The 22,321-nt window shown below is 43.3% G+C and overlaps 3 protein-coding genes across 4 annotated transcripts; all 3 read right to left on the bottom strand.

The window, feature by feature from the left end:
• Nucleotides 1-101: 101 nt before the first annotated feature.
• LOC138413482 (zinc finger protein 234) lies at nucleotides 102-10,338 on the bottom strand. 2 transcript variants are annotated; one of them, XM_069536902.1, is made up of 3 exons: nucleotides 9,924-10,338; nucleotides 6,582-8,150; nucleotides 102-1,793 (listed from the first exon to the last, which is right to left on the bottom strand). In XM_069536902.1, the coding sequence occupies exons 1-3, from the start codon at nucleotides 10,054-10,056 to the stop codon at nucleotides 532-534; spliced, it is 2,964 nt and encodes a 987-aa protein (XP_069393003.1). In that variant the 5' UTR covers nucleotides 10,057-10,338; the 3' UTR covers nucleotides 102-531. The 2 variants fall into 2 exon arrangements, with proteins under 2 accessions (XP_069393003.1, XP_069393002.1); XM_069536901.1 differs by lacking the exon at nucleotides 102-1,793 and having other exon boundaries at nucleotides 3,573-8,150.
• A 2,106-nt stretch (nucleotides 10,339-12,444) lies between these two features.
• LOC109645940 (uncharacterized) lies at nucleotides 12,445-17,673 on the bottom strand. The gene is made up of 2 exons (XM_020111626.2): nucleotides 17,183-17,673; nucleotides 12,445-16,909 (listed from the first exon to the last, which is right to left on the bottom strand). The coding sequence occupies exons 1-2, from the start codon at nucleotides 17,592-17,594 to the stop codon at nucleotides 13,323-13,325; spliced, it is 3,999 nt and encodes a 1,332-aa protein (XP_019967185.2). The 5' UTR covers nucleotides 17,595-17,673; the 3' UTR covers nucleotides 12,445-13,322.
• Nucleotides 17,674-17,918: 245 nt separating this feature from the next.
• LOC109645939 (uncharacterized) lies at nucleotides 17,919-21,646 on the bottom strand. Its single transcript, XM_020111624.2, has 4 exons — nucleotides 21,516-21,646; nucleotides 20,533-21,227; nucleotides 19,817-20,242; nucleotides 17,919-19,722 (listed from the first exon to the last, which is right to left on the bottom strand). Exons 2-4 carry the CDS (start codon nucleotides 20,786-20,788, stop codon nucleotides 18,833-18,835), a joined length of 1,572 nt encoding a protein of 523 aa, XP_019967183.2. The 5' UTR covers nucleotides 20,789-21,227; nucleotides 21,516-21,646; the 3' UTR covers nucleotides 17,919-18,832.
• Between the last annotated feature and the right edge of the window lie 675 nt (nucleotides 21,647-22,321).

The raw sequence follows: 22,321 nt of genomic DNA, 5'->3' as shown, positions 1-22,321 counted from the left end.
TCTAGTCCAATGGTTTAGGGATAGTTAGAAAGTACATTCAGTTTATAGTGTAAAACACTCTAAATCTATAATACCCCGTCACATGAAGGCCATGCGGATAGTAATTTGTATATATGCCATTTTATTTCATTTTACAAGAAGAATGTGTTAGCTTTACATCAGTTTTATATTTTCTCACTCTCTAACCCAACGTTTTGCAGCTAGTAGCTTTCATCAGTTTACATATCAAAAATATACACTGAATACATGCAATAATATCTCATAGCATCAGACAGTTGAGGCTGTTGCAGATAATCAGTTAATCTCCCCAAGGATATTTGCTGTTAATGTAGAGTAACACAGTGACAGTGTGCAACAATTATAGTTTCAAAATTCAAAGCATAGCTGACAGTTTTACAGGAGACGTTATTTCTTAGCTCAAATCATTTAATGATTAAATAAAATGTATGGAAAAAGCAAATAACTAATCCAGTGTCAGATCATCAGGAGTAAGAGGCCCCACTGTGAGGAAATAAAGGCCCCTGTGAGTCTTCATCCCTCAAAATCAAACTGTGGAAACGGCAGCTCCCCTGTAGCATGTTTTACATAATGCAAATGCAGCTTTGCCACATCATCAAAGCCCATGTCACATTCAACACACTCCCATTCCCAGTATTTATGCTCTCTGTGCACGTTTGTCTCTTGACCCTCCTGTGGTTGCACACTTTCTGTTTTCAACCAATCGAGTGGATCAGCCGTGCCAGATAAGTAATGTAAAGGCTCCCCGCAGTCTGACTCTTCAGAATTAGCCTCATCAGCATCCTGACATGGCGTCTGAGTTTCATTTTGCTGCGCATTTTTTCCCTTCTCAAGCAGCTCCCCTGTGACACTGCCGAGAGCGGGTGTCTTCTTTTCAGAGTCCTTGATCCCCTGAGAGTTTTCACCGGACCCAAAGAAAATCCAAAAATGCTCCTTTTGATGTTTAATTAAGTTTGGCTTGTGTGAAAAACCCTTCCCACACAATGAGCACTTGTGTGGCTTTGCTGCAGCGTGGGTTTTGGAGTGAATCATGAGCTCAGAGGACATTTGGAACCTCTTGTGGCAAATGTCACACTTGTGTTGCCTCAGACTGTGACGCTGCAGGTGTTTATCTAGCGACAACTCATTTCTGAAGCCGATGGAACAACTCAGACACCAAAATGGTTTCTTTTTGTGAAGATCCAGATGATGCAGAAACAATTGTTGAGAAGGGAAGACCTTGTTACACTGGTCACATCTGGAACGTTGTGGTTTGCGTGGTGTGTGAACTCTCAGATGACTGAGTAGCCGTGTCCGCCTGTGGAACGACATCTCGCAGTATGGGCACTCGTATTTATTCAAAGTCTGGGCAGACTGTTTTGGTGAAGACGGCCTCCGTTTATGCTGCTCTAGGTGTTTTTTGTATGACACCATGTACGTGTAAAGCTTCCCACAGAACTTACAACAGTACACTTGACGCAATTTGCTGATCGACGAGGCGTCTTCTGCACTTTGCGATAAATCCGAAGTTTTTGTTAATGAGCTGCGTGCTTCGCACCCATTGTCAGCACCATCCATCTCTTCATCTTCATCGTCTTCATCTCCGCTTTCACCTTCATCTTCTCTCCCAAGAAGCAGTTCTGCTGCAAGGTTGCCATTATCTGGTTTCAGAGCTTCCACATCCACTTCCTCCTCCTCTTCCTCCAGGGAATGCTGGTGCAGGTGAGTCTTGAAAATGTCCCAGTCCGTAAACTTCAATCCACATTCCTTACAGTCAATGCTGCACTGGCTTTCTTCTACAAAAGAAGAAAAAGAGAGAATGATGGTTTGAATCATTTACAACAAATCTTAACAGTCAATGGAAACTTCAAACTTTAATAGCAAACTTAAATATGGTACAATTTTGTCTATCATATGGATCCAAGTTATTCTGTGATGTTTCGTCTGATATGCTGCAGATTGGTCAAAAGTCTGGTAATTACTGGTGAAGTTACCAATGTGAAACTGAAGCAGGTGAAACAAAACTGAGTCTGAGTCGTGGCTCTGATCTTCGTTCGCGGCCAATCAGAACGTCTCAACTTAATCTCCATAAAAGCTTTCAGTATCAGCAGTGCAGGTTTGAAGTATTCTTATGTTGCACTGCTTATCATGTCTGCATCCAAACACATTATCTTCTGACTATATGGAACCTGGAATATGATACTCTAATGGTGCTACTTCTGTTCTGTAGTATCTTATCTTTATCTGTTGTTTGTTATATTAGTTCAAAATATGTGTAAAATTGTGGCTAGAGGCCAAGGTTTGTCCAACACTCTGTCAAAAACCTCTAAACACTTAACTTAACTTACATAAAAATGGAAAAGACAAAAGCAGAAAATCTACACTTTCAACAAGGGACATATTACTTCTTATTAAACTAATAGCTAGTTCTAATAGTTAAATGAACAGAGATGAAATACTGACAAGTTATCAAGTGTATGACGAGACCATTTTAAATTCAAGCTCGTATTTGAATTGAATTTATATCAATTCCTAAATTCAACAAGCGAGCAATGCCATTGCAGTATTTCTGTTGGCATACTTCAGGCTACATATTACATAATCTGTATTTAAGTTCTGCTATTCTTCAGTGATCAATAATCCAAAATGTTTTTAAATTGTCACACAGCTTTGGAGCTAATAATATTCTGTACTTTCGGATTAGGTTGTAATTCATGACTAAGTTCATTTTAGAGCTTAATACTGCCACACTAGACGGAGTAAACACACACAGTGTTATCAATAAACAGCTGCGATTCATGAGTCAGAAGACGACACCAACCGATATAAAGAAATGTTCACAAAACAGACTGATGAGTCCACACACAAACAGAATGACTAAACTTGGTCTGGATTAATCACACAGTCCAATTATTCACAAATATCGATTAATTTATTTTGTGAGATTTTTTTCTTCCTAGTTTCAGAAATGGCAGGAGAAGGAGTCGAGGAGTACACGGTCATCTACATTTTCATAAGTTAGTATAGCTAAGTAACGTCTCTTGTACAATACAAATAGTTTTCCAACGACACAAATGCTACAGTGAACTATCAACTACCTTACATCGACATAAGCACTGTTGTAGTTTAATGAAAAGTCGTTCCACAAAACAGAAACATTGAAGAGCAAAAAAACAGAACGATTAATGCAAACTGTATTGTACATAACGTTCAATTACTTGACTGTTTTACGGTAGCAACTGGCTGAAATGTCCAACATCAGAACATCTTTTACAGATCCAAGTAAACGTTGCACATTGATTTTTTTTATGTTATTCTTCTCTTTATCTGACATTTGCAAATAGCCAAACCTCAGATGTTTAAAATGACAGCAGCAAAGGACGAGAAATTTGCAGTAAATAGTGCGTCTACAGCATTTTTCTTTTTTCTGTGAATCTTAAATGCACAGGACAGAAAACGTTCATGCAGAAATCTCTAAATCAGTTTTCTTTAAATTGATCTAGTTAGGAACTTCAGCATCAGGTGGCTCAAACATACATAAACACAATTGAGACATCTCAATTTAAGTTCATGGGTGTTTTTTTTAACATTTGCACATATACTAGTCCAGTGTAGGGAAATCCAGAGAACAGGAAATAACCTCAAGTGCTGCTTTTTTAAATACAAAGAATCTCAAATAATATCTGAACAAATAGAGAAAGCACATGTCTACTTTAGCTGTACTAAAGGTCCAACAAATAATTCTATCTTAAGAAAAACAAATATCTACAATCTAGTGTCGTCATTTCAGATCTTTTCCATTTGTCTAATCTAATACACTCCACGGGTATGTTCACTATAGTGCTGGTGCAAATCAGTTTCTTGACTAAAAGTAGTTCCACATTCCAGGCAAGTAAGACCATGGGTATCTCCTGAAGAGACAGCAGCGGGGGCTTCACTCTGCCCTATGTAATCACCGATACATTCCTGGTGGTGATCAATAAGGTCCTGTATTGCACTGAAGGTCCTGGGGCAAATGGAGCAATGATACGAGTCACTGTTACAGTGCTGAGTTTCATGTTTTTGTAATGCAGCTGGTGAAAGAAAGGCTTTGCCACAGTGTTGGCACTTATGGCTACTTTGCGACTGGGGGTCTTGGGTATGCGTAGGTTGGTTCAGTGTAGAAGACGAGAGGGACTTGTAGGACTTTAGAGGCTTGGGAGCCATAGCGGCGCTGAGCCTGTAGCGGACCTCATTCGGGAGACGGCAGCGAACTTCATCGTGCCAGGTGAGGTGCTGCTGCAGCTGATTCTCAGTCCAGAATGCGTGGCAGCACAGAGCGCAGCAAAAAGGCCGACTCTTTGCCTTGGTCTTATGGGTTCTTAGCTGTTCCTTTGTTTGAAAAGCTTTCCCACACTTATCGCACTTGAAGAGGCATTTGACTGATAGCTCTAACATCGGGCCGGGTGGCGAGGAAACGTCAGCAGTGGATTCTGGAGTCTGGATTTCTGGTTTAAACTCCTGCTTTACCTCCTTGCATTCTTTCTTATGGTTTGCAGAGCTGCACTCTTTACCAGAGTCCAGACATGTGACAGATTTCAAAGGTGGTGAGGCAGATATGATCTTCTTTTCTGCGCCAACAGGGCTATTGGTCTTTGCAGGAAGATGACTGCTCACTCCTGTACTGTTGTCTACAGACGATGATTCCTCTTCACTGCTCGTGGCAATGGAATCCATTTTTCTACTCAAAGGAAACGTGTGTTTGCCTTTTGCTCTCTTCTGGTGGGCCTGCCATTTGTGGGTGTGCAGACCTCTTGCTTTGGCAAAGGTCATAGAACAGATTGAACACTGGTAAGCTTTTCCCTTTGTTGTTGACGTGAACTCACTCCCATTGCAACTGACATCTATCTGCGCTGGAACGCAGTCTACTAACACAAGTCCATCTCCTTCAGGATCTGCAGCCTCCCAGAGTTTACTGTGCTCATTTTCATAGTGGGCAGCCAGGAGTGAACCTTGCACAAATGTCTCGTTACATTCAAGACATGACAACTTTTCCAGTGAGATGCTGCTCTCTGAATTATTACTTGAATCGGGCTGTGGCTGAATTTTGGTTTGACACTGAGGATTAAACATCTGGTGGCGCTGGAGAACAAAGCGGTTAAAAAACTGTTTGCCACATGTGTTGCAGTGAAAAGGTCCATCCTCCATCTTGAACCTAACTGATTTCAATTCATCCTCTTTCAGCAAAGACAGTGAAAATCTCTTTCCTTTGTGCCACCGTTTGTGGGCGCCAAGGGCAGAGTTAGACATGAAGCGCCTCCCACATTCTGAGCAGTGAAAGAGCCCTTTACTTGCCTCTTCCTGTTTAGGTTTCGTATGTATGGCCAATTTTGCCTTTGCTACAGTTCTGTAACCATCAGCATGAATTCTTTTATGAAGATTCAAAGCCCCGACCACAGAAAAGCTTCTGTCGCATTTCTTGCATTTGTATTTCAAATCTGTTTTTCCAATTTGATCTTCCATCTTTCCCTCGCCACTGTCCATTTCTTTCTTTACTTCAGAAATAAGTGTTGAATGATTGCTGACATTCACTCTTTCTTTGTGACATTTTTGAGTATCAATATTTTCCACGGGTTCTATCTTACAATCAACTGCTCCACTGTCTCTCTTAATGCAAAGTTTTTGATGAGCTCGTAAGGAGGCCTTGTTGTTGAAATGTGCGAGGCATGTTGGACACTGGAGATCTTCCAGCTTTAAGTTCGATCTGGGTGATGACGGGGAGTGCCCAGTCTCGTACCCGTGGCTTTTCATATGAAACTGAAGCGCTTTGGCTCGTGAAAACAGCTTCCCACAGTCAGGACAGCTGTACGTGTTTTTTTTCAACTGCTCCACCTGATGCTGAAAAGATTTAATGGGCGGTGGAAGTAACTGGTCATTATGCACAACCTGGTGTCTGAGGAGGCTGGAAAAAAGGCGGAACGACCTGTTGCAGAGTTCACATTTATGATTTCCATTTTCGTGTTTTCGCATGTGCAACGCCATAATGCCTTTGTGACGAAACTTCCTACCACACACTGGACATGCAACCTTAACACTAGAGCGTGGGCGGCCATTAAAAGAGTGCGAAGATCCCCCGCCACCTTTTCTTTGCCTCAGTTCTGCACACTCTGTCTGATTTTGCTTGTGGTGTGAGTAAGCTCCTAAAGACCAAAAACCCTTCCCACACTGCTCGCAATGACAAATCTTTGGGCCTAGAAGGGTCTTCTTTGGATTGTATTCTTTCTTTGTATTCTCTCTCTTTTGAGCAGAGCAGTTTTTCATATGGTTAAACAAGCTAGCTGCATGCAAGTAAGTCATCATACACTCTGGACATTGGAATTGTTTTCGTTTGGGATGATGTAACTGATGAGACACTAAAGCAGACAAATGTGAGAAGCATTTACCACACTCATTGCAACTCAGGTTTGTCTTCTCTAACCCTTCTTCCTGAAAGAATTCATTGTTGCTTGTGTTTTGTATCTTGTGTTGTGTGTGACTGCAATGTGCTGCATAGCTGCTGCCGTCATGGCCGCATGTGTCAGATGTGCAAACTGCCGCTGACTGACCTTGAGTTTGGCGTCTTTTATGAATGCCATGCCACATTCTGTGAACGCGCAGTGATGAAGCACGAGTAAACCAACGGTAACAGTCTGGACAATTAAATCTTTTCTTTGTGGATTCATTCTCGGCCATGCTCGCTACCAGTGCACACTGCTCGTCTGCCTGCTCGAAGTCGACTTCTACAATTTTCAAGTCCATCTCTGGTTTGGAAACGAGACCACTGGAGGAAGGTTCTGTGTCATCGTCGTCTCTTAATTCCTGATCTGATTCACACAGCAGCTCCAGATCAGGATTGTGGTCTTTGACAGAGTCGTCCTCAGATTCACTTGCACTGATCACCTGAACATTAAAGTCCCCAGGCTCATAACTGTCCATGTCTTCATCACTCTCATTTCTTTGAGAGTCTTCTGCAGCAATACTGGTGGGAAGCAGCCTCTCTGGTTCCACATTTACCTCCATGTTCTCAGTGTCTTTTCTCTCACTTTCCAATTGTTTATGTTGAGATAGGGGAGAGGTGCGTACCCTGATTCCCTTCTCAGTTTCTTTAAAAACATCTGTGTGGTGAAGCTGATGGGACTGAAGTGCTGAAGCCCTGGAAAACTTTAGCCCACAATCCTTACATTCAAATGCCTTCTTCTGTAGCTGACAAACTTGATGGAGGAATGATTTTGCTGGGGCCTCGTCACTGTGCACCATACGCTGATGCCTATAGTAAAACGCCAGTGTCATAAAGTCTTTTCCACATTTCTCACATAAAAACCTTTTTGCAGAGTCTTTTCTCCGATTTTCATGCCATCGCTGATGGTTGAAGAGGGCGATGTGGCCACTGAAAGTCTTTTTACACTCATTGCAATGAAATTCACTGCAGTTCTTCTTTGGTTTTGGTTTTAATTCATCTGTGGAGCATTGACTTTTGCCGCTAAATCGCTGATGAGCTTTCAGGCGCGACAGAGCAGGAAAGGCTTTACCACAAGGGCACTGAAAACGTTTTTCAGGGGCATCGTCTGCCTGAGTTTCAGAAGGCTTGGCTTCAACTCCCGACTCCTCAGTGTGAAATGAATCTCCTGAATTCCTGTTTCGTGACTTGAATAACTTTTCCTCATGACAACGACGATGTGCATCAAGAGCTGAAGCACGGGAATAATTCCGGCCACAAGTTTCACACTGAAATGACTTCTTTTTCAAATCTTCAAGCTCACGAAAAACTGATTTAGAGGCTTGTAAGTGTGAACGCTGATGGTTGAGAAAGTGTCCAAGCGACATATAACATTTCCCACAGTCTGGACATTCGTAGGCAGGTTGCTTCATTATGCCAGGTTTTGTCTGAACACCAGACTCCTTTTTGGAGGTTTGTCCGTGGTTCTTCTCCATGTGCAAGTCGAAGTCACTCGGTTCAACAAATGACAGTGAACAAAATGTACAAAAATTTGCTGCTTCATTGTCTTTTTCTCCATTATGTAATCCATCCAACTGGTCATCTAAATTCATGTTTTCTTGCAGGTGCTGCTGGCGATGCTCCAAGTAGGCAGGCTCCTCTTTGAAGGCTTCTCCACAATCCTGACAGCAGAAACCCCCTAGAAATAGAAAGGGGAAAATAGGAGGTCAAAGCCACTCCTGTTTCCAGAGATAGAAAGAAAAAATAATCACCAAAACACATGTGCAAATAATGTTTTTATTTTAAACGCAATTTGGCTTTACAGTATAATAAAACAAAGGGGTTTCCAAATAACATGAATGATTATGGATAAATAATACTGACCCTAAACAAATCAAATTACAGAGGTTCTGATAAATACAGTGTTTGAGCCAAGGGATTATTGTGAACTTCGGACAAATTGAAATAAGACATTTGCAGTGTGATGCATGAAATAGACCAAAGCAACACATTGCAAGAGATTGTGGTGGTATTGAAAGAAAAACATTGATTTTCTTCCACTTGAACCTGATACCACTTCCACAATTAAAGTTTAATGGCAAACCTCAGCTCTATTTTGAAAGGCTATAGAACTAATTAAATGAAAAGACAACAGTAGTTTGGATTATTACATTAAGGCTGACTCCGTATTAACCACTGAATCAGAGAGCTCTTTAATGGTGCTTTTGGTAGGAGACACGTTTGGTTTATAAATAAATATCTATGCCCATTAACGCAGCTCTTATTGACAAATGAACATATCAAAATTATCAACCTCACAAAGTGCACAGGTGGACTTGACATGGTGGAATGATTTTACCCCAGAGAGCAGCATGTGAGTTTAGCACTCACTCTGCAGATACATATGAATGAAATGTCCACAGAAGCAAACTACACACTAACTCTACCCCCAAAGAACTAGTTAAATGGACTATAAGCTTTAACTGAGTGCACAGATAAAAAAAAGAACTTCAATGTAAAAACAATTGTCCTGCACTGCCAAGGACAAACAGATTTATATATATTCCACTGATTTCACGATTGCATTTCATAATAGAGCATGAATACATTATCACTACACTATAAAGACATTTTAATTATGTTTCTGTTATTCAGTATCACAGTGCATTAGAAGCAGTAGATTAAATGTATTCAAAGCTTGTTGGTTTGTTGGATGATTTATGCTGACAAAGCAAAGGAAGGCATAAAGGGAGTACAATGATGCCATAGACTGAACCTAGGGCCAACATACAGAGGGGTTAGGTTAAAAACTAACATATGGTGACCTTGTTGTTGGCCCACAACGAGCTGCAAGAACAGCTTCCGTGTGCTTTAGCATTGCCTCTATTCTTTGGAACTCTGCTGGAAGAGGCAACATTGCCAATTCAAAATACATTCCGTCATTTGGTGTTTTATAACTAATCAGATTTTAAATGTCGACATATTCAAAATGAAATAGCAGATTTTCTAACTGGTTTGAAGCTCATAAAAAACTAATAATTGCACGTGTGCTTTAATCTGAGTTCGACCTGGTGATGATCACTGATCAATAAGAATTCAGTTGTGGCATTTTGTTTCCCCCAGTAAACACTTGTAAATCACGTTATATTTGAACATCATAAACATCATACTGAACGCAAACATGCTAGATAAAAAAACAAGATTTACAGCAAGTAGCTAATTCATTTCCGCGTGGTAAAATCGGCTTGAACGTTGACTGTTTGCATTGCTAATATTAAAAGGAAATAGCTAAATAAACCCTACATGAATACACATTAGAGCAAGTGCAACTTTATGCTTAATCATCTGCAGTTACATTAATTATGTAGTTGATTGTCGACATTTAATATAATGTCATGTTCGTGTTCTGAACTTGTGTGTTGGAGATGGCGATGCTTTAGCTTGCTAACGAAGTTAGCTGCTGCATACTTACTGTCATTTGCTGTGTCCTCAGTTGGAGGATCGACGTCGTTTTCCGAAGCTCGGTGTCCACCGGGCGGGTTGTCTCCAGCTTCCTCCTCTGTGGTCGTCGCAGCAGCTGTATCAGCAGCAGCAGCACCGTCCATCTTGGCGGTGTGGCTGCTTTCCGGCGCTAGCTTCCAATAGTTCGAGCTCGTTGACCGAGCAGCGCCACGGCGGCTTCAGTTTCCCTTACTGGCGTGAAGCCTGACTGGAAATGATTGGAAACTGAGTGAGGTGATTTAGCTCGTTGCCATTAAACAGCAAAGCAGCGTATTTCACTGTTCTCCCTCAGGCGAGCGACAATAAACAGGGTGGCTAACTGTGTAGCTTTCACGCTTGCACCGTGCGGCGCTGCGTCTACCACCGGAAGTGGATTCTTCTTCTTCTCTGTTCATGTAGTTCATTCTCCACTCTGGCTCCTCCTGGTGGCGTAACTGTGGACCCGTAGTGACTCATGTTCTGAACGTAAACAGATTGAACTGGTGCAGCTTGTAAACAGCTGTGAATGCACATCATCTAATTCAGTTTAGATCATACGTTTTATTCAAACATAGTAATGGGACTATTTAAAAGTCTCGCTAATTCTTACAGCAAACATTTTAAAGTCAATTTACTCAAGTTCATAAATAGGTAAGATTCTATTCTGCTATTTCAGAGGTAAATAAGCTTTTAACAGTTGACAGCTTCACACTTTTCTTGTTTTTCTTGTTTTTAAATACACTTTTTAGTAATCTGATGTTTCATGTGTAAATTAAAACATTTTTATTTGCATCAGTACAGTATTTAAATCACTAAAATAACCTGTAGCCAACTACTTACATCAGCATTGGGCCTCTTTGTGCATTAAATGTTTGTTTTTCTGGGTGCGTGTTCATGTAAGTCCACATGAACCTGCCTTCCCCCAGTGATGTGAATATGGGCATCCAGGTGAACACGCCCTTTACACACCTGTGAAGTGTTTCAGAAAAATAAACACTGTTGACAAACCTCCCACCTGCTTTAAAAAACACATTGTCCCCCACTGGCTATATCTTATTTTTATACAGTCTATGTGCTACACACAGCACGATGCAGCTCTACTTACCATATGAATTGGCTGCTCTCTGCCATGCAGGCCCACCAAGAGTGCACAGTCCTCAATTAAATTTAATAACCACTCATTTACCAGCCAAAGTGTCAGACACAGGCTCAGACACTGAAAGGAGCACAACACACACATTTGATGTGACAGACTCATTTTAGCAGGCTGCATATTTTACCTGTCAGACAGTCTGGAGTGGTTTTGGTTGGCTCAGGTTAACTGCATGCAGTTGTGTAATAGATGAAAGTGACTCCCTTGAGTTAAACTAAAGTACAGGATAAGTAACATTTTTTATCACAGTGCCCTAATAAATCTTGATGCATACAATCTTTCTACCGGCTTGTTGAGAAGCAACAGTGTCATCACTGATATTATTTTACCAGGACAACAAATATACCTGTATCAGCTGGAAATGGCTGTGTTCTACTCATGATGATGTATGCTTTTTAACTATTGTTCCTTTTGTTTTATTATTGAGTCTTTCAGCTAATTCAGATGCATTTATATTTGTATGAATGTTGATTAATGTACACAGTTCTTTTTTCAAACAAAGAATAAATCTAAATCTACTGTAACAGAGAAGGGAAAAGCAGGAAATTATCTGGAGGCCCGAGCTGAGAGGGAGCCCCAGAGAATGGCTCACTCATACACAGCAACAACAATTTTGTGAGAACCAATAGGCTATGTACAGGAGACTGCAACAACACCATGGCCAGAAACCTTTTAATTAAATAAAATCATCTCAGAATTGAAATGTGAAAGTAGTAAATCCCTCAGGATGTGAATACCCTGCAAAGCTTGTCAGCCTGAATGATTGACTTATGTTTAAATGTTGAAGGTAAGCCATGGATTAGATTTGCTTAATAATTACTGCACAACACATTTTAATCAAAGGCAAGTTTTATTTAATATGTAGACATCATGGGAAATTTCTATTTCTTTCCATGCCAAAACAGTGGATAGAGGTAGAAGGGCACATGTTTTATATGTTAAGATGCTGACTTTGAAACGGTTCCTTTTTCTTTTCTTTTTTTAAACAAATGGACCTTGTGTTTATTTTACAGTAGTAATGGAGATTTTCAGTCACTTATAGTGCAACCAAAGCTACTCAAATACCCAGTTTGATAATGGAGATGGGATACTGTACTGATCTAAATCTACGGGTGTGTAATGAAATCATTCAGTATTCACAAATAATACATTGAATTGTACTCAAGAGTGGACTTACATTTTTTATACATTCCAATTTGAAATAGTAATTATGATAAGGTGCTAAACACTGTCAACCAGCATCCGTTTAAAATCCAATGATCACATTTCAGTGATGATGAGTTGCCCCCAAAAATAGTTGACTTTGCATCAATTACAGCATACATACATTTCAGATCATTATTAATGACAAAACATCACATAAATCCAAATCTAATTTATTACGGAATTCACCATTTAAACAATTGTGTACTGACAGATGTTTCTCCCTCTTTGCAATACTTACTCAAAACTTTTACAGGGAATGCTCACCTTGAAATTACCTTGCGTGTAACCTTCACAATTGAGTTTTTAGATACTTTTTCTCTGACCAAATGATCACAATGAGAACGTTACTTACAAGATATCTGGACCCAGTCAGCGGCCCTGTGAATACAAGTGCTTCCTCTCAGGATTATACTGTGTAGTCAGCTTTTTGTTGTATATTCTGACACATGTGAGCACAACAACTCCCGCTGCCCCGGCTCTGCTCCGCCCCAAGAGCAAAAACAAACTAGGCCTAGAATACCAAGACAGCAGACATGCAGACTGTACTCATAAAAGGCACACAGTAAACTGTACATGAAGAAACACAGTTCAAATGGTTCAGGGCGTAGGAGTGGAACTATAAAAAGTACTAATATTATCTAAATCTAACTGTAATTGGCAATAAATGAAATGTAGATCAGAGAACCTCATTCATCTCCATCGCTCAGAAGTTATTGAAACCATGGAAATATTTGAATAACTTGAATACAATCAAGAAAAAAAACAAAAGAAGTGGAAACTGATTTAATGGCACATGTATACACCCTCTGTTTCAAACAGTCTAATGTGAACCTGAATGACAGAAAATAAAAAGGTGCATCAAGTGTGCGGACGATATCATTGTGTTTTTGTCTCTAATGCCCATCCACTTAATGTGTCAAGCTTCACAACTGAGGGTCAAACAAATGAGGTTCCATTGATTAAAAATTATATAGATATATATATATACTTATATATAAAAAAAACTAACCAAATCTTCCTAATGTAGAAATTTCAAATCTCTCCTTGTGCATGTTGCAAGTAATGCATCTGTAGATCCAGTTCTCGAGCGAGAGAGCACCCACATATCATGCACTGGAGAAGTCGTTCCGGGGCAAAAGGCAAACGGGGTCCGAGTTTGTGAGGTTCTGTCCGAGGGGTGAGTTGAGGTAGGGGCAGGGTCTGTGGCATGTGGGGCCTCTCACTCATAATTGCCTGTGGTGCGAAAAAGATTTTGGGGTGTGGAGGTCTTGGAAGTGCACCAACTGCGATAGAGTGAAGAGGGTGGGAGCCAGGCAAAGCAAGAGGAGGGAGGGGAGCAAGTGACGGGGAGAAGAAAGGCGAGGGCTGATTAATGATTATTTGAGTGCCTGTTACTATTGGTTGTTGCTGTAGCTCTGGTCCATTCCCTGGTTTGAGTTGCCCAGTGAGCAGCGTTTGAGGACCCACAGGATTACTTTGGAAGCCCCATACTGAAGTTCCTATCCCCTGGCCAAAACGATGTGGCTCATATTGAATGGAGATGGGAACCTTCTGTGACGCTGACTGACTTTGTATATTAGTCCAGCCAGATGACACCTGCTTCTGCTGCAGCTGAAAATCTTGATTTACTAATTTCTCAGAGGAATTTTTAGTCTTTGGAATTCCTGCTGCTGTTTTTATGTCCCACAAGGTGCTACCTAATGCAAGAGAAACAGGAGTCGAAATTGGCATAGCACTGCTTTGGTCTTTTTGAGCTGATGCACCTGCTAAGCCAGATGCCCACTGCTTCTCCGGCTGGCTAACAGTCGACGGTATAACTTGAGGATTACTCATGTCCCACACTCTATTGTCCTCTTTTTTAGGAGCTGTGGATGGCTCTTTTTGTGTTGCTCTCCAAATTAGCTCGTGACCGAGCTTATTTGGAATGCTTTGTGAATTTGGAGAGGGTCTGATGCTCCACAGAGCCGCCCCGTCAATGTAGGAGGGAATAGAAAAATCATGTTGCAGGGAGCTTGTGGAAGCTAGCACTGTGGACGTGGGTGCGTTGCTCCATGTAATAGGCTTGGGCTGCCTGTGATGCTCCATCTCACTCACTGCTAATGGACTGGATTTTTTTGGCACAGATGCCAGGTGGGAGCTGACAGTAGAAGCTGTGCTCTCTTTCACATGTGACGAATCTAAGCTCTGAGCCGATGCAGGGCCTAGCTGAGTTATCAGAGGGCTGTCTGCCCAGCCTGGACTCTGATGGTGCTGCTGCAGACCTGCCTGCAGCGGGCTGTCAAGCTGTGCCTGCTGTGGAGCTGCGTGTTGCTGCTGTGAAGATGGGACCGGCATGACTTCTCCACCGTCCACCTTCCACTGCACCGGCTGAGTGTGCAGCTCAGACATCCACGGATCCTTTTGCTGCCTGCTTTGTAAATCCATGTGTGGCGAGACCATGGAAGACTGTGGCTGCACTGCCCTTCTGTGCAACTCAGGGTCACTTAGTGCAGAAACTGGAAATTGAGTTGGCTGAGAATTAAGCGTCCCTGAGCCTCCTAATGGTCTGGACCAGCCCCACATGAGCCGCCCCCCTCTCCTCCCCCTGCTACCCCTTCCTCTCATCCTAGCACTAATCGCAAGAGAATTATATTGGCTGAAACCTTGGCGCTTGCGAGCATGAATTTTCTGGTGAACTAGCAGGCTACTGAACCAGGAGAAGGTTTTGTGACACTCATCACAGCGATGAGGCCTCTCTCCTGTGTGTGTGTTCATGTGATCACGGAGCAGATAAGCCAACCCAAAGCTCTTATCACACAGGTGACACTTGTGAGGTTTGTCACCATTGTGCGACAGCATATGCTGCTGCAGCTGGGTCTCGTCGCTGTAGCCTTTGCGGCAGCTGGTGCAGCGGAATGGTTTCTCCTGATGCAGCTTTTGATGGGTTCTCATGTTCTGCAGGAAGGCGAAGTCCTTCCCACAGTCGGGGCATTTGTATGGCTTTTTGCCAGTATGAATGATGACATGCTGCTGCAAGTAGCTACTGAATCTAAAGCCTTTGCCACATACTTTGCACTGGTAAGGCTTGTCCTTGGAATGTATGCGCATATGCAGCTCTAACACTGAGCGGTGGCGGAACGTTTTTTCACACTCTGAACATTTGTGCGACTTAATACCTATGCCATCACTTTTCCATTTTTCCTGCACATTGTCACTACTTTGCAGATTCAATAGATTTTTAGATGGTGCTGCCACCTTTTCTAAATATGCTACAGTCTTGTGGACACTTAACAGGTGTATATTTAAACTGGATTCATCACGATAAATACACGGGCAGTGTGGACACGTGTGTCCTTTTTCCCAGTGCTTGCTAATGTCTTTTGGGGGTTTGGGTATTCTGTCCAGCGTCTCATACTCTGCCTCGTGAATGAGCATGTGGGCTCTCAGGTTAGCTGGTGAGCTGTAGGTCTGAGAACAAAGAGGGCATCTGAATGTGCGTTTTGTTTCCTCACTTTGGTGCGAATTCTCTTTTCCCAGCACTTTTACTTCCTCCTGTTCTGGCACAGGCCCCGGCTTGCAGGACTGCTCAATGGGGGAGTTGGTTTCAAGCAGTCTATGCTGGCGGCAATGGGCCTTCATGTTCTGGGCGAAGGCAAATTTTTTACCACATTCAGGGCAGCGGAAGGGCTTCTGGCCCGTGTGTAGATACTGATGCTGATGGAGGAGGCTGCTATACTTGAAGGTCTTGCCGCAGATGGTGCACAGGTGAGAGCGCGTGCTGTCTGTGTGCTTGCGACGGTGGTCTTCCATGACAGAGTAGTGTTTGAAGACCAAGCCGCACTCTGGGCATTCATAGGGCTTGAGGGCGGTGTGACATCGCTGATGATAGCGCAGGGCGATATTGTTTGGAAAGCTCTGATTGCACTCTTGGCACGTAAACATGCTCTCCTGGGAGTGGGTCATCATGTGCTTTGTGATAGACACCTTAAACTGGAAATCTTGGCGGCACAGGGGGCAGTGATAAGGCTTTTCGACTGTATTGCTGCAGCTGTGGTCCCTCAGCTTATCCACTGTGGAGAAGAGCCTTCGACATTCTGCACATTGAACACTATCCTCCTCCTTCGAATGCACCTCCTTCTTTGGAGTAACAAGTTCCTCCTCCTTCTCTTTGTGTTCATTTCTGTGTTTGATGAGGCTGCTGCGGTGCTGAAAGGTAAGGCCGCATTCTTTACAGGTGAGGGGCGTGAGCTCGTCCTCGTGCGCATGAAAGTGACGGTGAAGGTTGAAAGTCTCACGGCGGTTGAACCTCATGCCGCACTCCTTACACACCAGACGGCACTTTTTTTGCTTGGCTGCCAGATCAGCATCCTCCCCTCGATCTGCCTCCTCTTCGTCTTCCACCACCTCCTCCGTCCTGTCTGCGTCTCCCACCTGCTCCTCAGGCACTTCCTTCTCTGTGCTCCTCTGCAAGTTCCGCTCCTCAGGAACCTTCTCTGTGCTCCTCTGCTCCTCAGCGACCTTCTCTGTGCTCCTCTGTGAGTTCTCCTCCTCAGGCACCTCCTTCGATTCAGCAGCTACATTGTCATCAACATGTGCGTCCTGCTGCACTTTATCAGCGCTTTCAGTAACATTTCTGAGGTCTGGAAGAGGGAAAAAAAGGCATCATAATAGTTAGAACTAATAATAAACAAACATATGCAGCAATCTCAATGTTGATAACCAAACAAAGTGCGTGCAGCTAACACATGTAAGTACAGATAACAACTGCAGGATGCTATTGCTAGCTTGGGTTTGTTATGACAAGTAACGTTAGCAGAGTTGACAGGATGTACTGAACCTTTAGTGGGGGCTACAGCCCAGGTTAGCCGGAAAGCTAAAGCTAATAGTAAAATTCATTATCAACGTTAGCATACCACACTTATCATTTTCCTCCTTGTGTGATTTCGCCTCCTCTTCCTCCTCCTCCTCCTCCTCGCCGTCGTCTTCGGCTTCTGACCAGTCGAACGCCCGTTGCTCGCTCCCCGCCACCTCGGCCATTTTTCCGGCCGTCGTCTGGTCCTCCAGTGAATTACATGTCGTTTTGTCTGCTCCAGCACCGGACTCGACACTAACCCCAGAATGGCTGGCGACACCGCCGCCGTCCTCTCCCGCACCGACTCTCCGCTCATCGCCGCGGCTCTCGGTGCTTTCGCTCCGTGTGGGTTCGACTTTCTGCTTCAGGCTGCGTCCGTACTCCGCCGCCTCGCTCCTCTCCGCACACGTCTCCACATCCTCCGCAGGGTATTTCTGTCGTATTGGAGACTCCGGCGGGTCTACGGCGGCCATGTTTCACCCATGCACCCCCTCGTCCAGAGCACACAGATCATGCTAGATGCTAACCAGCTGAACAAGGAGGCAGACTTCCGGCTGAGACTTTCACAATAAGACAGTCTCTACTGACAATTGGCCGCGGCTCATTACTTCACAAAACATAATTGGACGCGTTAAGTGATCGTTTCCTTTTCTGCTCCTGCTGTGGTTTTGTTGTTTAACACACCAAACACTTTCCTCACAACTTAATGAATCAAACATTCATAAACTTTTCAGCACAACCATCAACAATAATATAACTTGTTTTACATGCTCAATGACAAATCCACAACTGAGGTGCTTGATTTATTTGCAGTCAGTGTCTGACTTTTATTAAATTTGAGTTACATTTCAGAACATTTGCTATCTACAAAATATAGCTTGTGCAAAACTATGTAGATGGCCATATGCTGTTTATTAGCAACAATCTAGAAACACATCCATCATACTGCATGCAAGATTATAATAATAAATAGCCCCTACATACATGTGTATGCTTTTAAAGTCCACTAGAAACATATGAAGGTTAGTCTGAAGCCTACTGGGAGGTTTACGTCTGATGGGTTGTGTTTTTCTTGTCAGCAAATCTGTTATTTTTTAATGTAACATTTTTGTCTCAAAACGCACTGAACAGAACACATTCTAACTTTATTGTCCAGCCAAAGCTGGAAAAGTATGTATCATGAAACTGTTAAAAAAGCACAAGCATACGTTATCAGGTCATTACAACAGCTGTATAACTACAATATATGGTAACAACTGCAGATTACATGTACTTAGGACAATGCAGTTAGTGTATCAGGAGAGCTGAGACAGTACTGAACCAGTAAGAGCATCATGAGCTTTGCAGCACTGCTGCAGATCATGTACAGTGACATGCATATTAAACAGCACCTACAGTATGTGGTTGTCAAGATGTTGAAAGTCACGAGTGCAGCTGTCACTCCACAGAAGTCTTTTAGCACATGTTCATATGTAAGGAACCAAGATAATGTTAAGGCCATACCATTATCTCATATGTGAATTTCTTATCTGTTTTAGTCCATCAGAGACAAACGTAAGTGCAAGATGAATCATTAGTTTGGAGCAGGAAGTCAAACTCCAAACAACTTTTTACAGAAATACTGTCAGTAGAAAAAGAGCATACTTTCTAGTCACATTTTGAAATTCCACATAAGCAGAATGTGCACTTTGAGTTTTTAAGTACTTTGTTCTCAACGCCGTCTTCTGCGTCTGTGATCGACAGCTCGTCCTCGCCGTGGCCTCTGCACACTTCCGTTTGTGTTTGTGGGTGGATCAGAGGGAAAAGTGCCACGTATGTCAGCGGATGATGGAGAAGGTTCCACCGCTAACGCTGACGGATTATTCGGATGCTGGGTGACCTGCGGTTGCTGCTGTATTTGTGGTTGCGGCTGTTGTTGTACACCATGTGACTGCTGCTGATGCTGGAGCTGTGACTGCTGTGGTGTTTCAATACGCTGCTGTTGTTGTTGCTGCTGCTGCTGATGTTGTGTTTCTATAGGTTGCAACTGCTGCAGACCTGGCTGTGCCTGTAAGTGCTGTTGCGAGGTTTGTGATTGATGCACTTGTGGGACCCGATGTTGCTGTGGTTGTTGCTGGGCCTCAAGCACTCCTAGCAGCCTTTGTAAGAGGACGTTGTTCTGTTGTAGACTGACTGTTAATGCCTCTTGTGAAGCAACAAGTGTTCTCATGTCCTGTCGGAAACCGTCCCCAAAATCCTGCAGACTCTTTTCAACCCTATTTCCCAGTTGTATTGCTGCTTCCCCTAAACCTCGCAGCTCATCTTCCAGCCAGGAGCTGCGTGGAGGGGCTTCAAGAGGACCCTGCTGGGCTCCAAGCGATGGCTGAGGACTACTGGGCTGAGGGCTGCCATTGAGGAATGGAGCACTGTATAGTGGGGAAGGAGGCAGCCATCGTTCGGATGGAGGGGGTGGCCCGATTCCTAGACCCAGCCCTAATCCCAATTTGTCCTCCATGCTGTTCTCTACTGCTTCACATTCAGGTTCCCCCATATCTCTCTCACGTTCTTGATTGTCCTCGTCTTTTTCCAAACCATCTCTCTCTGATCCTTCCATACCTACACCTGAAAAAAAGGAGACATAAACACGGTGGATATTAGTTGCATCTGTAGACTCTACAAAAACATTCAACTGAGTATTTAGAAAACTAATTTTTACCTGTATCAGAGTCAGGGAAACATGGAAAACTGGGCTTTGGTCGAGTGTTTTGTTTTTGTCTGGCTTGCTGAAGCCTGGGGCTTGACTGCGAAGGACGTCCAAGCATTGAGGCACCTCTGCTGGATGGCAAGTAACAGGTTCGATGCCGGGCATCTGCCAGCCTGCCACCATTCCGCCTCTTTAAGTCATCCCAGCGCTTCTTCACCTCTCGGAGGGTTCGCGGGACTCTGGATACTGCATTGACTCTCTCCAGGATTCCTGCCCAGATGCGCTCTCTCTCCCGCCGCCGGAGCCTCCCCGCAGGACCAAAGAGCTCTCCCTCACACCGAGTAACTTCTGACACCAACACCTCCAGCTCTGCTCCACTGAAACGACTCTTTCTTTTTCCAGCACCACCAGCAGCCAGCGCAGCTGACATAGCCCTGTCTGTAGAGAGATGGGTAAGAACACAACCCAAAGAGAGAGGAAAATAAAGTGAGGCTAAATAAATAAGCTTTTGAGTTTTTTTTTTTTTTACTGTGCTGAGCCAAAATATATATTTAACTATTACTACTTTTGGCAAGCCATGGATCACTAAGAATTAATGTATTTATCCTTCTGTACATCTGTTGTGCAATAAAGTGTATATACACACTCTTCCTATTAGCATCCACAAATAAACAAGGTAATAGCTGATGCTGGTTTCCCATAATATTCTTAATCCGATTGAGGCTTACTTTGCTCGATGGACAAGAGGTCATCTGAGGACATGCCAGGTGCCATGATGTTCGGATGCACCACTACCACGTTGAAGGGGAGCCCCCCAGGTAATCCAGTGCTCTGGTCACAGCTGCCCTCCGAGTCGTCATCCTCCCTGGGGAAGCCGTTTTCTGAGGCTCCCCCTCCAAAGGGTCCCTCTGGAGACTCCACTTTGATGTGCATGGGAGGTGATTGCTCGTACAGCAGCCCCCCCTCCTCGTAGTACTCAGTCATGGGTCAGACCTGATTTACAGCAGAACTGACTGGCGGGCCAATTCTGATCGGGACAGCTGCCTCCCCATCCACACGAGTTCACGGTATAACTGAGCCTGCTGCTGGAGACATGACTCTACAGTGTACAGCGTCAAACTGCTATGGGCTGTGAGTTAAAGTATCTGTTAATGTTTTTTTAAAACTTTTCCTCATGTGAATCAATTCATGGCTGCAGCTCAGAGGGAGATTCAGTCATGTAGTGTATGACTGGAGCAGTGAGTCCTCTGGCAAGCTGCAGCCACTTTAATCCATTTCAGTCATCTTCATGTATGCTGATGTGCAACAGAAAACATCTGCACACCGGGTTTAAAAACACCTGGAGCGGACTGGCGAGCTACATCTCACCGGCCAGCTGTTTGACAGTGAGAAGCATCATCCAGGCAGAGCATCGCCTCCAGAGCTGAAATGCAACAACAAAACATAACACTGCTTACAACCGCGTCGCATTGTCACACAGCCACGTTCGCATTTCTCGGCGATGGCGGCTTCTCTATTCTGTCGCATCGATGCGCATTTTCGTCTGCACCACGTCCGCAACGGTTGCGCATTCCGCATACATTAGGTGCTGATCTTGCAATGGAGCTAGCTGTTAGCTGTTAGCCTCGGGTGCAGCGGCGACTCTATGTGGGGTGTCAGTGGGAGCTGTGCGCAGATGAAGAGAAAGCGGACACTGTTGTGCGTCTCTTACCTCGTGATAACGGCACATGGGCGGCAAAACCGCAGCAAAACACAGGCGGAGCAGCTGTTCGCCCAGCAGCCGATACACAAACCCAGCACCGGCGCTTTCTGATGACGTCACCAAAGGGTCGCTGCGCTCGGGACCAATCAAAAGGTCGGACATGTTGAACAAATGGACTTCGTGTTGGTCCGAAGTGAAGAGCTTTCATTTCACCTGTAAGAGTGAATGTATGAAAACACAGTGTTTCATAGAAGACTCTTTATTGTTGTACAACTCCCTGAGGTGATGGAGAAGAAAGCAACTGCTTCACTTTACTGATGCCTGAGAATTCTTATTAACTGTTGGGTTTTTTTCATCTCGTTTCATTTATTTTCTTGTCTGTGTTTAAGTTATATAACTATCTACATTATCCGCTCTGTTATTTATAGGGCCAAAATGTGACACCATTGAATTGCCATATGTCAATATATCATATACGTCATATATCAATAAAGAAGAAAAAGATATGGATCTGTAAACTCAAAGAAAGAACACTGTTTACATCAGATTAGCTCATTTCAGTTACACCTAGAGAGTCAAAGCAGATCAGCTGAAAATGCATAAATACAACATTTATCTAGAGACAGATTAGGAGATATTCGAATAAAGTCTATTAATGATGAATAAAAACATCTGTTTCAGTATTTTGTGTAAATTTCCCGTTATAATCCATATCATTTTACATAACATGTTTCAGAAACTAGCAGAAATAATCAGGAATGTACCCACGATTAAGATGGTAAATTTAATCTAAAAAAGCAATAGGTTAAAGGCTA

This window comes from Paralichthys olivaceus, chromosome 13 (assembly GCF_024713975.1).
Source record: "Paralichthys olivaceus isolate ysfri-2021 chromosome 13, ASM2471397v2, whole genome shotgun sequence".
Classification (NCBI taxonomy): domain Eukaryota; kingdom Metazoa; phylum Chordata; class Actinopteri; order Pleuronectiformes; family Paralichthyidae; genus Paralichthys; species Paralichthys olivaceus.
The sequence above is the reverse complement of the archived record's forward strand: the minus strand, read 5'-3'. Positions and strand labels throughout refer to the sequence as shown.

Bases quoted from the DNA above. Each gene is read 5' to 3' on its own strand.
- LOC138413482 (XM_069536901.1), bottom strand. From the start codon at position 10,056: ATGGACGGTGCTGCTGCTGCTGATACAGCTGCTGCGACGACCACAGAG. The intron at 8,151-9,923 runs GTAAGTATGCAG...TTCTATTTCTAG, and splicing joins TGAGGACACAGCAAATGACA to GGGGTTTCTGCTGTCAGGAT.
- LOC109645940 (XM_020111626.2), bottom strand. From the start codon at position 17,594: ATGGCCGCCGTAGACCCGCCGGAGTCTCCAATACGACAGAAATACCCT. The intron at 16,910-17,182 runs GTATGCTAACGT...TCCCTCTTCCAG, and splicing joins GGAGGAAAATGATAAGTGTG to ACCTCAGAAATGTTACTGAA.
- LOC109645939 (XM_020111624.2), bottom strand. From the start codon at position 20,788: ATGACTGAGTACTACGAGGAGGGGGGGCTGCTGTACGAGCAATCACCT. The intron at 20,243-20,532 runs GTAAGCCTCAAT...ATCTCTCTACAG, and splicing joins CCTCTTGTCCATCGAGCAAA to ACAGGGCTATGTCAGCTGCG. The intron at 19,723-19,816 runs GTAAAAATTAGT...CCTTTTTTTCAG, and splicing joins TTTCCCTGACTCTGATACAG to GTGTAGGTATGGAAGGATCA.